The 12,856-nt window shown below is 52.3% G+C and overlaps 1 protein-coding gene across 1 annotated transcript; it reads left to right on the top strand.

Moving 5' to 3' along the window:
- The first annotated feature begins 1,806 nt into the window (after positions 1-1,806).
- Positions 1,807-10,675, top strand: LOC140711884 (pepsin A-4). The gene is made up of 9 exons (XM_073016722.1): positions 1,807-1,862; positions 2,228-2,390; positions 4,623-4,764; positions 5,627-5,745; positions 6,422-6,621; positions 7,809-7,925; positions 8,903-9,047; positions 9,149-9,247; positions 10,363-10,675. The coding sequence occupies exons 1-9, from the start codon at positions 1,807-1,809 to the stop codon at positions 10,510-10,512; spliced, it is 1,191 nt and encodes a 396-aa protein (XP_072872823.1). The 3' UTR covers positions 10,513-10,675.
- The last annotated feature ends 2,181 nt before the right edge of the window (positions 10,676-12,856 follow it).

Raw genomic sequence — 12,856 nt, 5'->3', positions numbered from 1 at the left:
AGAGAGCGGATTGGTGCATTTACAATCCATTAGCTAGATAGAAAAGTTCTCCAAGTCCCCACCCGACTCAGAGGAGCAGCTGGCTTCACCTCTCACAACCTCTGTCTCCTGGTTTCAAGCGATTCTCCTGCCTCAGCCTCTCGAGTAGCTGGGATTACAGGCGCCCACCACCATGCCCAGCTAACTTTTCTACTTTTAGTAGAGACAGGGTTTCCCTGTGTTGGCCAGGCAGGTTTTGAACTCCTGACTTCAGGTGATTCACCTGCCTCAGCCTCCCAAAATACTGGGATTACAAGCGTGAGCCGCGGCACCCAGCTAAGCATCCTCTTTCTAAGTCACTCACCCACGAGTATGAATTCTTTGCCCAGATTGCTTTGCTCCATTGTAGCTGATTTCAGCCCAGTTGTAAGCCTGGAGCACCTGGAGAAATCAGACCCAGGTGGGATGTCAAAGGTGGAGAGGGTGGGAAGGGAGCAAAAGAAAGAGAAGAGGTGCAGAAAGGGAGGGACACAGATTCCAAGGAAATGCCTGGCCGGCCTCAAGTTTGCCTCCTCCAGGAAGGGAAGGCAGCATTCTCACAGTGCTCTCTCCCTCCTCCCCCATGTACTGCGCACATCTCCTTCCCACACTCAGCCCAGTAGCCACCAAAAGCAAGCCGGAAGTGCCATAGCCTAGACAGACGTCCAACAACCCCACACAATGAACTTATGTGGGGAATTGTGTCCTGAGTCCCAAATGACCGACCCCCCAGTGTGCTGTGAATAAGCAGTGACCACAAGCAGTACCACCTATCACTGAGTCGGGGAGCTGCTCTCTAAGAACCCCAGCTGCGTGCCCCACTGGGACAAATCAGGCCACCTGGGGCTCCTTCCCATCTGTCTGTCCAATGCTGTGCTAAACGCACTTGTAAACAACTTTGTGGAAATGCTCAGCTTGTAAAGTGTTAATGTGGGCCTTTGTCAATGCTTAAGAAATAAGCCTGTGACTGGGCGACAGAGCAAAACTCAGTCAGAAAGAAAGAGCAAAAGAATGTCAGAAAGAAGAAAGGAAGAAGGAAAGGAAAGGAAAGGAAAGGAAAGGAAAGGAATGGAAAGGAAAGGAAAGGAAAGGAAAGGAAAAGAAAGGAAAGGAAGAAAGAAAGAAAGAAAGAAGGGAAGGAAGGAAGGAAGGAAAGAGAAAGAAAAAGAAAGAAAGAAAGAAAAAGAAAGAAAGAAAGAAAGAAAGAAAGAAAGAAAGAAAGAAAGAAAGAAAGAAAGAAAGAAAGAAAGAAAGGAAAGAAAGAAAGGAAAGAAAGAAAGAAAGAAAGAAAGAAAGAAAGAAAGAAAGAGAAAGAAAGAAAGAAAGAAAGAAAGAAAGAAAGAAAGAAAGAAAGAAAGAAAGAAAGAAAGAAAGAGAAAGAAAGAAAGAAAGAAAGAGGTAGGGAGGAAGGGAGGTAGGAAGGAAGGAAGGAGGAAAGGAAGGAAGGAAGGGAGGGAGGGAAGGAGAAGGAAAAGAAAAGAAAAACTAAGCCTCCAGGCCATTGCTCCTCTCTCTCCCCCCGGTCCACCCCCATGGCAACCTCCCCCACCACCACCACAATGGCGCAAGGTTACAATGGAAAGTGCCTCCACTGGAACAGTCTCAGAACTTGGCTCGGGGCAGCGACAATCTTATCACGAGCTTTTCTGTTTGGGATCAGGGGAACGGGTGACTTTCCGAGAGGCCGATAAGGCAGGACCCAAGTTGTATATAAGGGGCAGCTCATGCAGCTGCTCTGCACCTTCCTCCCGTCTTGCTTCTCCCTGGAGTTTGGACCTGGGAAGAACCATGAAGTGGCTGCTGCTGCTGGGTCTGGTGGCGCTCTCTGAGTGCATCATCCACAAGTGAGTCCGGGTGGCATGGGTGTGAAGACGGCTGCCTCCATCATCACCTTTCTTTCCTCCCATGTCTTCCTTCGTCCCTGTTTTCTCTCTCTGTCTTAGGCTGTCTCCATGCCCCTTCTCTGCCTCTCTCTCTGCCCTTTGGGAGGCAGCTCTGCAGACCTGGTTAAAACTCGGGCCCAGCCTGAGTCTGGTTCCCAGCTCCAGCCCTAGTCAACTTAACGTCTTTGCATTATTGCACAGACGTGGGAACTCCTCCCTTCCTTCCATCTTCCTCTCTTAGACCAGCTTCCCTTCCCTTCTGGGGCTGCCACAGCACTTGGTGAGCAGAATCCTTGCCTAATTCCTCTTCCTCCTCCAAACCACAGGGTCCCCCTCGTCAGAAAGAAGTCCTTGAGGCGCAACCTGTCTGAGCATGGCCTGCTGAAGGACTTCCTGAAGAAGCACAACCGCAACCCAGCCAGGAAGTACTTCCCCCAGGCAGAGGCGCCCACCCTGATAGACGAACAGCCCCTGGAGAACTACCTGGATGTGAGTGTGTGGGCAAGCGGTGGGACCGGCTCTGAGGACTTCGCCCGCAGGAAAGAGAGTTTCCCTGGGGTCTTGGAGGACGGGCCGGGGCTCTGAGGCTCCAGGCAGTGAACCAGGGTCTCCCCCTTGATGTCAGTGGCCCCGGGCAGGCAGGAAAGCTCACACTCAGAGCTGTTGCTTCTTGTTCATTCATTCATTCCTTCACTCATTCATGCAATGTTCATTTCTTCTGAGCGCCTTGTTATATGTCAGGGCCTCTGTGGGGCTCAGGAGGAAACAGCAGTGAGCAAAGTCATAGCCGAGGAGAGAAAGACAGTAATCAAGGAGTCTTGCAAACCAATGAGAAGAACAGGCAGCAGGAGGACCACAGAGTGAAGGTGTCACACTGCCAGAGTCGGCCACTTGGGCAGGGAGCCTCCCGGGAGCCGAGCAGCAAGAGCGGGAATTTCCAAGAGAAGAAGACAGAACTCCGCACAGCCTGATCACTTGTGCCGAACCCTGTGCAGGCGGGAGCACAGGGCATTTGAAGGAGAGCCGAGAGGGAGGGAAGAAGGGTGCTGCAGACTGCGGCCCGAGGAGCCGAGGGGTGGACGGAGAGAGGCTCCATCCTAACTGCCACTGATTTATCTCAAACAGGGGGTGACAAAATCAGATCAGAGTTTCAGAAAGATCACTCTGACTTTATGATTTGAGACCCGACAGCAAACACCCTGCCTTGCCACAGATATCGTATGTCCCCTCTGTGCCTGGCACGGGGCACAGGGCACAGAGCAGTGATGCCTGTGGTTCAGAGATTGGCCTCTGCCATCCAGCAGACCTGGTGCAAATGTGGGTTCCAGCGCCTCTAAGTCACGGGACATTGGCCAAGACATTTAAATCCTCTGAGACTGTTTCTTGGTCTGGAAAACAGAAACACTAATATCTACCAACAGAGGTTGTTGCCAGGAATTCACGCAATCATGTTTCTGGAGTGCTTAGCATGGGGTCTGGCAGGCCCTTGGTAAGAGGCTTAGTTAGCACATTTATTTAGTTAACAAATATTTAGCAAATATTGGCACCTCTCTATGGGCCAGAGGCTATGCAAGTTGCCAAAATGATGGTGAATAAGCAAAGTTCCTGGAGCTTGTATTCTACAGGGGATGACAGATAAACAAGCGTGGAAGATAATTTCAGGTAATGATGAGGGCCAAGACAAATTAATTAATTGGAGTACGAGGAAAAAGAAGATCGAGAGGGGGCATATTTAGATAAAGTGGTCACAGAAGGCCTGTTGGCAGAGGGGACATTTGACTAGAGACCTGAATGATTGATTTTTGAAAAAAGGATCAACCAAAGAAAGATCTAGAATAAACATTTTCCTAGCACAAGGAATACCCAGTGCAAAGGCCCTAGGGCAGGAGGGACTGCTCATCACCAAGGAGCAGCAAGCAGACCAGTGTGGCAAGAACAGAGCCGGCAAGGGGGAAAATGCTGCCACTCAGAGGAAAAATACTGGTTGGTTGGCTGAGGTGGGTGGATCACTTGAGGTCAAGAGTTTGAGACCAGCCTGGAAACATGGTGCAACCCCGTCATTACTACAAATACAAAAATTAGCCGGGCGTGATGGCACACACCTGTCATCCCAGCTACTTGGGAGGCTGAGGCAGGAGAATCACTGGAACCCAGGAGGCGGAGGCTGCAGCGAGACGAGATCGTACCACTGCACTCTAGCCTGGACAACAGAGCGAGACTTGCCTCAAAAAAAAAAAAAAAAGAAGAAAAATACTGGCAATGCCCTTTCTTGCAACCTGCTGTACACATCTAGAGGTAGAAATAAGAAAACCGGCCAGGTTTCCATCTTTAGGTGGCTTGCTTAGCTTCTGATGAACAATTTAAGGCACAAGCACTTAAGCTGTCACTTGCCCGGTGCTAGAAGGTTCCACCCCCATCCTCTGAGAACATGTGCTGTAAGGATGGGAAGACTGACAAACAAGACAACAGCTGAAGAGGGAGCAGCAGATTGTTAGGTGCTTGTGGTGCTTAGGAGAGAGCAGAGGGTAAACTGGGGGAGCAATCAGGGAAGACTTCAAGGAGGAAGGGACGCCAGGGCTGGGCTTTGAAGGATGAAGACAGTGGCTGGGAAGAGAAAGACAAGAACTGTGAGGAGGGAAGGAAAAGGTAGAGAGGTGGACCGAGGAGATGACCCAGAGACAGTCCCTAGGGAGGCCCCAACAGAGAGACCCCGGTCCATGAACTGCCCTGTCCCCGCCCCGGCAGGCGGAGTACTTCGGCACTATCGGCATTGGAACCCCTGCCCAGAATTTCACCGTCGTCTTTGACACCGGATCCTCCAACCTGTGGGTGCCCTCAGTCTACTGCTCCAGTCTCGCCTGCAGTAAGTTCCCAGCCCGCCCCACCCCACTCTTGCTCCCCAGCCCCAGCTGACCCTGGGGAACCCTGGACACCCGTGGGCTTCAGAGAGCTCCCACCTCAAGCCTGCTGGAGCCACTCGACAGGCATTTACTGAGCACCGACTACGTGCCAAATACTGGGCGCAGGTGCTCCATGGGGTAAAGGGATGAGCGATATAATCCTTGCGGTCAAAGACTTTCCAGTCGGAGGGCAGAGAGAAGCTCCCCAAAATAACTACAGCCTGGGAGAGGAAATGTAGGGGCCCAAAGCAACACAAGGCCAAAGGGCTGTAGAATAGCCCGCCAGGAAAGAGTCCAGTGTGAGGAAATGGCTCCAAAGCCTGGCTAGGACAGGCTAGAGGTGAGTGCTGAGCTCCTTTTTTTTTTTTTTTTAAATAAAAATTTTAAAAAAAATGATTGGTTTGCTAATGAAAGACAGTTTGTCTTTGAAAGTCATGAACAATGTGTGTTGCGGGTTCCTTCCTCTTCTAGTGTTTTCGCCTGAGTTTTAATTAAGATGAGGTGCCACTGGCTTCTTCCACATCATAACGGGAGCACCGGCCAGGGGCTGGAGGGTGAAAGCGCTTGTCACTCGACAGCCACGGGCCTACTCGGCTCAATGTCAGCCTGGGGGGGGGGACTCCAGGAAGCCCAGAGGATGGTCCCTGAGTTCAATGAGACAGGACAGAATTTGGGGTCTTTCGGGGTCGAAGGGTCTAGGGGGAAAGGTCACTGCTCACGTCCAGAGCCCTTCCTGGGGCCAGGGCACCCCATCCCAGGAAGACATCCCAGCCCATGACCTTCACCCAGCTCTCAGAGACTAACAATCACCGCTTGCCCTTGCAGTGGACCACAACCTCTTCAACCCTCAGGATTCCTCCACATACCGGGCCACCAGCAAGACACTCTCCATCACCTACGGCACCGGCAGCATGACAGGCATCCTCGGATATGACACTGTCAAGGTGGGCGCCTGCAGGCTGCTGCTGCATCCCGCCATCAGGCACCCCCAGAATAAGCTTATTCCAGCACGATGAGTCTCGGTGATCACAAAAGTAACCTGATTGGGGGTGCAGGTCGGGGAGAAGCAGCAGAGATGTCACAGACGTTGCTAGCTCGGGTGGCAGTGAGTAAAAGGGTGGGCTGCCGGGAGCCATAAGCCAGCCTCAGCTCCACCCAAGCAGAATGTTATGGAGGGTGGGGAGAGTCCGTAAAGGCTCAATTCTCTACTAGCACCTCCTCTTCTTCCTCCTTCTCCCGACCTGCAGCCCCCCCATGTCCTCAAATCTCCACAAGCCCTCTCTGCTACTTTTGGGGCATGGCAGGGGTCAAAGGTCCTGATTCGCCCAGGGTCTGCTTTGCATTTGTTCATCCGTAACACAAACACACAGTGAATCTGTTCTCCAGCAAAATCTCACACTGAGTCATAGACCGTGGCCATCTGCAGATCAGCTGCCATGGTTACCTCCAGCAGAGGAACAAGCATTCCAGGAGACAGTCCCTCTCCCCTCCTTCCGGGCTGATGCCCTGGAAGCCAAGTCCTGCATGGGATGAACCAGGGCAGCTGTGGGCCTGAGGCTGGCACCCAGAGCTCAGTGAACGTGACCTGAGTGTGAACATCATCTCGGTTCCCCCACCCAGGTTGGAGGCATCTCGGACACCAATCAGATCTTCGGCTTGAGCGAGACCGAACCCGGCTTCTTCCTGTTTTTCGCTCCCTTCGACGGCATCCTGGGGCTGGCCTACCCCAGCATTTCCTCGTCCGGGGCCACACCCGTATTTGACAACATCTGGAACCAGCGCCTGGTTTCTCAGGACCTCTTCTCTGTCTACCTGAGCGCGTAAGTTGGGTAGAGAGGGGCCTCCTCCCACCTCCCCCTCCAGAGGTCACAGTGTTCTGGCCCAGCAGGAGCTATTCAAGGCTGGCTGCGATGGAGAGGGTCTTGGGAAGCAAGGGATTTGGAAAGTCAATGTCTGAGGGTGGAGAAATGTGTCTTTGGAGAGTGATAGTGCCAAGTCTCTCTCTGATGGGCCATGTGCACTCCACCTCATTTACCAGCGTCTTTGTCCCTTGATGTGCACAACTCAAATGTCATCAGCCATTTGCCCCCCAGTGCCAGTTCTGTCGTACTTGGCCCCCAAAGATGCCATTGAAAGTGAATACAGGCCGGGCGCGGTGGCTCACGCCTGTAATCCCAGCACTTTGGGAGGCCGAGGCGGGCAGATCACAAGGTCAGGAGATCGAGACCATGGTGAAACCCCGTCTCTACTAAAAATAGAAAAAATTAGCCGGGCGCAGTGGCGGGCGCCTGTAGTCCCAGCTACTCGGGAGGCTGAGGCAGGAGAATGGCGTGAACCCGGGAGGCGGAGCTTGCAGTGAGCCGAGATTGTGCCACTGCACTCCAGCCTGGGCGACAGAGCGAGACTCCGTCTCAAAAAAAAAAAAAAAAAGAAAGTGAATACACTTGGGCAGGCGCAGTGGCTCATGCCTGTAATCCCAGCACTTTGGGAGTCTGAGACGGGAGGATCACCACAAGTCAGGAGTTCAAGACCAGCCTGGCCAAAGTGGCAAAACCCCGTCTCTACTAAAAAATACATTCCCCTGGGGGTGAAACTCCTCCCAGCTAAGAACAAGACATGTCTACCATCAAGTCCTTAAGAGCCGACACTGTCACCCATTCACATCCCTGGGGTCGCCATGGCAACTAGAGTGAGTACCACGGTGAAAACCACACACTCAACCTAAAAGACCCGTGTTCTTCTAAACGTAGTTCCACCACTTCCCCGCTGTGTGACCTTGGGCAGGTGGCCTCACCTCCCTCAGGCTCAGTGTCCTCATGGTAAGTGGCAATAACAGTGACAGTGTCCACTGCGTGGGCCCTGGCCTAAGAGGACAAGAAACCACATTGGTCACACCCCAGGACAGCCTGCCAAGTGCCCTATCAACGGTGGCTCTGAGGAGCCAACAGCAGATGTTCACACATGAACGAACAGAGAAATTCATGTCTTCTTCCCTCACTTTCCACAGCGATGACCAGAGTGGCAGCGTGGTGATATTTGGTGACATTGACTCTTCTTACTACACTGGAAGTCTGAACTGGGTGCCTGTTTCTGTCGAGGGTTACTGGCAGATCTCCGTGGACAGGTGAGACTGCCATGGATGGACAGCATCCAGGCCTGGGCCGCACATCCCATTTCCTTATGGACTCATAGCTACCAGCTTTCCAGAATCCCCCCGAGAACAGCTGACACAGGGGAACACTCCAGGGAGAAGGTGGAAGTTGGCTCAGCCAGAGAGACCCTAGAAAGACACCTCCCGGGCGGAGGAAGGAAGAGCTGTCTGGGAAGCCGAGCCACTCTCCTAATAGTCACGGAGGCAGGACAATCCACCAGCATCCCTGGGGAAAGCCAGGTGACCACCTGCCTGGGAACCAGCACATGCTCCTCCCACTCAAGGAGATGTGTCACTTTCAGTCTAGAAGTAGGGCAAAATGGCTAAGAAATTGTGTGAAGTCATTTCTCAAGAGTGAACAATTTCCCAGGACAAAGACTTCAGTACTAAAGCTGGGACCATCCCAGGCAAACCAGGACACATTGATCGCCTCATGTCTGCCCAGCCATGCTAGCATTTCACCAGTTCTTCCAACTCCTGCCCCAGCCCTCTGGTCTCTGTCCCTCCCCGCATACCGTCCCCTGTTGATGTCCTCCTTCTCTCTTCACCTGCCTGGCATCCCTGGGTGTCTGCTCCCCTGGCTGCTTCCCTCCACCGCCTCTCACCCTGGACCCTGTTTTGTTCCCTGCCGCATGCCTGGCTTATCATCCTGCCCTTCTGCCACCATAACTTATCTTGACAGCCAGGCCGGGAGCTCCCTGCAGCCTGGAACTGTGAGGCTGTCTGCTTTACCTTTGCGTTTCCCATGCCTGGCAGAGAGTAGGCACTTGCAAAATATCTGTTGGGTAAATGAATGCAGGATGAATGAGTGTGTGAATGAGAGGAACAGAAATTCCATGCATTGGCCAATGGATGGGTGGGGAAGAAATGTCTGGGGTCACCTCCTGGTTCCCCCTTGGAGAGATGTACCCCTGAGGGCTCAGGAACCTTCACTTGCTTCTTGCCCTCAGCATCACCATGAACGGAAAGACCATCGCTTGCGCTGAGGGCTGCCAGGCCATTGTTGACACCGGCACCTCTCTGCTGACCGGCCCAACCAGCCCCATTGCCAACATCCAGAGCGACATCGGAGCCAGCGAGAACTCAGACGGCGAGGTGAGTCCAGCCCCGACGGCTCTGTTCTACACTCAAATAGTGGGTGTGCCAGGCAATCAGGACCAAAACCCTTCCAACTTTTCTCACCCCACTCTTTCCAGATGGTAGTCAGCTGCTCAGCCATCAGCAGCCTGCCCGACATCGTCTTCACCATCAACGGAGTCCAGTACCCTTTGCCACCCAGTGCCTACATCCTGCAGGTGAGGGGGCTCTGGACCATCCACTAGAGGGGCTCACACAGAATGTGGCCACAGAGTCCCCCTCTGCAGAGGGAAGGTGCGCTTCCACGAGCTGAAGCCGAGAGGCAGAGGCAGACGAACATCTGCCCCAGATAGCTCCGGAGAGAAGGAACAGATTAAAAACAAACGCAGGAATAAGAACTCGGATACAGCCCCCCAAGGGAAAAAGTGAAGCAAAGTTTAATGAAGGGAAAAGAGGATTCTATTTGGACGCCTGGGTCCAAGTCCTGGGTCTGAATTACCAGCCCATTGATTCTCAGCAAGCTACAACTCATCTCAGCCTCAGTTTTCTCATCCAAAATGTAGACATGGCAGCTTTCCCCACGCTCAGAGTGCGGTTAGGTTAACCAAGTGAGACTGATCACATCAGAGCTACCAAGGGTTGGACAAATGGAAATCCTCATTTCCATAGGCTGGGGCTTCCGACAAACCTACCGTCTCTACCAGGTAGCAAATCTTTAGCTATATGAGCCACAGGAAAACTCTCCCTTCTATTATTATAACGTCAGGTGGAAAACTGATTTTGCCAGTGGACTGATGTTACTCAACAAGAAGCACTGACGCCTGGGCTCCCCCAGTGATTCTGATTACATTAGGAGAGGGCAAGGCCTGAGCAATGGGATGGGGCTACGGGGGTTCAAAGCTCCCCAGGTGACGTGCAGACAAGGTCACAGACCAGTGATTTAGTAAGGCAAGAGGGCTAACAGCTCATTCGGTTTGCCACTGGTCGGGATCAGAATAATCATGAGAAAAGGCTACATCAACAGGGTTTTCACACTCCTTCCTACCAGCTGAATTCTCCCCAAGCCCCTTAGCTCTGATGCTGATGTCAGGGTTCCTGTGCCTGCCAGAAACGCCAGATAATGTCCAGTAATGTGTAGAAACCAATCGTGCTGTGGACAGCTTCTACAGGCCAACTCCAGGCCAAGAACAGCCGAGCCCCTGGACACTGAGCCAGGAAGCTCCTCCTTGCACGTGCCTTGCAGCTGGACCAGGGCGCCCTGGATGTTTATCACCCAGTGCCTGTCACTGCTGAATTGGTGTCTCAACTCCACTTTTATTCTCCTTTTCTCCAGAGCCAGGGCAGCTGCATCAGCGGCTTCGAGGGCATGGACGTCCCCACCGAATCTGGAGAGCTTTGGATCCTGGGTGATGTCTTCATCCGCCAGTACTTTACTGTCTTCGACAGGGCAAACAACCAGGTCGGCCTGGCTCCCGTGGCTTAAGCCCAAGTCTTTCCAGCCACCTCCCAGGAAGATCCGACCTCCGTCCTGTGCCCACTTTAGATGCATCTAATTCTCCTGACTGTCCTTCCCACGGGAGTGCGGAGGTCTTGGCCCTGTTCCCTGTCTTACCGATAATGTAGAATAAAAACATAACCTACTGAAACAGGTTTTGTGGAGCTGCTTCTCTTTGCTGGTCTTTTTCCTTCACATCACTGGGGTTAGAACGCCAGGGCAGGGACCAAAATGACCACATCCACTTGGATGGCACCCAACAGAGTGACCCCAGCAGCGGACACTTCATGGTAGAGCCAGGAAGACAGAGGCCTGCAGGGGACTGTGCTGGAAGCATCATAAAAAGACATGGGGACCAAAAATGCTGGGCTCATTGTCTTCTCATAGAAGGGACAGTGAGAGCTGAGATCGTGCCATTGTACTCCAGCCTGCGTGACACAGAGAGACTCCATCTCAAAAAAAAAAAAAAGAAAGAAAGAAAAAAAAGTAAAAATATGGCACTGAAGCTCTTAGTTGAGGGAGTCAACTTCCTACTTCTCCCAAAACCAATAAGAGATCATGACAAGGCTGGGCGCAGTGGCTCACACCTGTAATCCCAGCACTTTGGGAGGCTGAGATGGACAGGTCACCTGAAGTCAGGAGTTTGAGACCAGCCTGGCCAACATGGTGAAACCCTGTCTTTACTCAAAATGCAAAAATTAGCTGGGCATGGTGGTGCGTGCCTGTAATCCCAGCTACTCAGGAGGCTGAGGCAGGAGAATCGCTTGAACCCTGAAGGTGGAGGTTGCAGTGGGCTGAGATCGCACCATTGCACTCTAGCCTATGCAATAGAGCAGGACTCCATCTCAAAAAAAAAAAAAAAAAAAAAAAAAGAGAGAGAGAGATCATGAGGAAAAGAAAGCAATCAGGAGAGACAGGAGAGGTGGACACTAATGGCGATGTCCCTAAGTAGACAGGACAGGGCAGTGTGTTGTCTGCAAGACATGGACAGGAGCAGTGGAAGAAGCTGACACCCCACAGTCTTCCAGGACGCCCCTGTGATTCGCTGGTGTCCAAGACTAACTGTCAATCTCCCGCAAGGTCCCAGGCACAAGGCCCTGAACACGTCTGTTTCCCCATCTGTAACCAAACAGAATGGTGTTCCACTTCCCTGAGCAGAGGTTGTGAAACCGAGAATTAAGAATGCTCAGTAGCATACATTCCCTAGAAAGGTAAAGAGGAAATGGAGTAGTTTCTCAGACTGGGCTTGGTAGCAAAATGTTCAATGTAAAATATAGTTTCAAAGTAAGTATAGAACATGCTACATTCTAGGCCCTTCCCCAGGGTTCACCAGCTACAATTCCCAATCAAAGGCTCTGACAAGTCCTGCTGCAAAGTGATCTGTTTCATTTTAACTCAGCTGAGCTTGATCTCAGACTTTCCTGGATCCTATCTGTTCTCCTGGTCCTGACCCCATCCTTCCTTCCTCCTCCATCTCAACCCCAGCAGCTGCAGCTCAGCCTCTCTCTCCCAGCACCTCTTTCATTCCCACCCTGGGATTCCTGAACTCAGCCAGCATCTAAAGAGCTTCCTCATCAGACAGATCATTTGACCAGAAAGCCCCGCGCCAATGTATCCGATTCGATCCTTCCTATGTTGCTGTACAAGAGAAGATGAATTCACAAGCCTTTGCTGCAGTCTCAGACCTCTGCTTCATGCATCTTCCTGTAACGGCCTTGGGGGTCTAATCACAGCTCCTTCCATCCTTCTCATTCACACTCGTCCTATTTTAATCTCACAGGTCTCTTGCCCCATCCATCCTCACCTGTCCCAAATGATCACTCCACACATTGCTGGGAGTGTAAACTGGCACCACCCTAAGGAGCATCATGTGGTTGTTTCTATCAAAATTAAAGAAGCACATGCTGGCCGGGCGCAGTGGCTCATGCCTGTAATCCCAGCCCTTTGGGAGGCCAAGACAGGCAGATCACCTGAGGTGAGGAGCTTGAGACCAGCCAGGCCAACATGGTGAAACCCCCTCTCTACTAAAAACACAAAATTAGGCCGGGCACGGTGGCTCACGCCTGTAATCCCAGCACTTTGGGAGGCCAAGGTTGGCGGATCACGAGGTCAGGAGATCGAGACCATCCTGGCTAACACAGTAAAGCCGGGCCTCCACGAAAAATACAAAAAATTAGCTGGTTGTGGTGGTGGGAGCTTGTAGTCCCGTTAGCAGGGAGGCTGCGGCAGGAGAATGGCGTGAACTCAGGAGGCGGAGCTGGCAGTGACCCAAGATCGCGCCACTGCACTCCAGCCTGGGTAACAGAGCGAGACTCCATCTCAAAACAACAAG

This window comes from Chlorocebus sabaeus, chromosome 1, assembly GCF_047675955.1.
Source record: "Chlorocebus sabaeus isolate Y175 chromosome 1, mChlSab1.0.hap1, whole genome shotgun sequence".
NCBI classification, from domain to species: domain Eukaryota; kingdom Metazoa; phylum Chordata; class Mammalia; order Primates; family Cercopithecidae; genus Chlorocebus; species Chlorocebus sabaeus.
The sequence above is the reverse complement of the archived record's forward strand: the minus strand, read 5'-3'. Positions and strand labels throughout refer to the sequence as shown.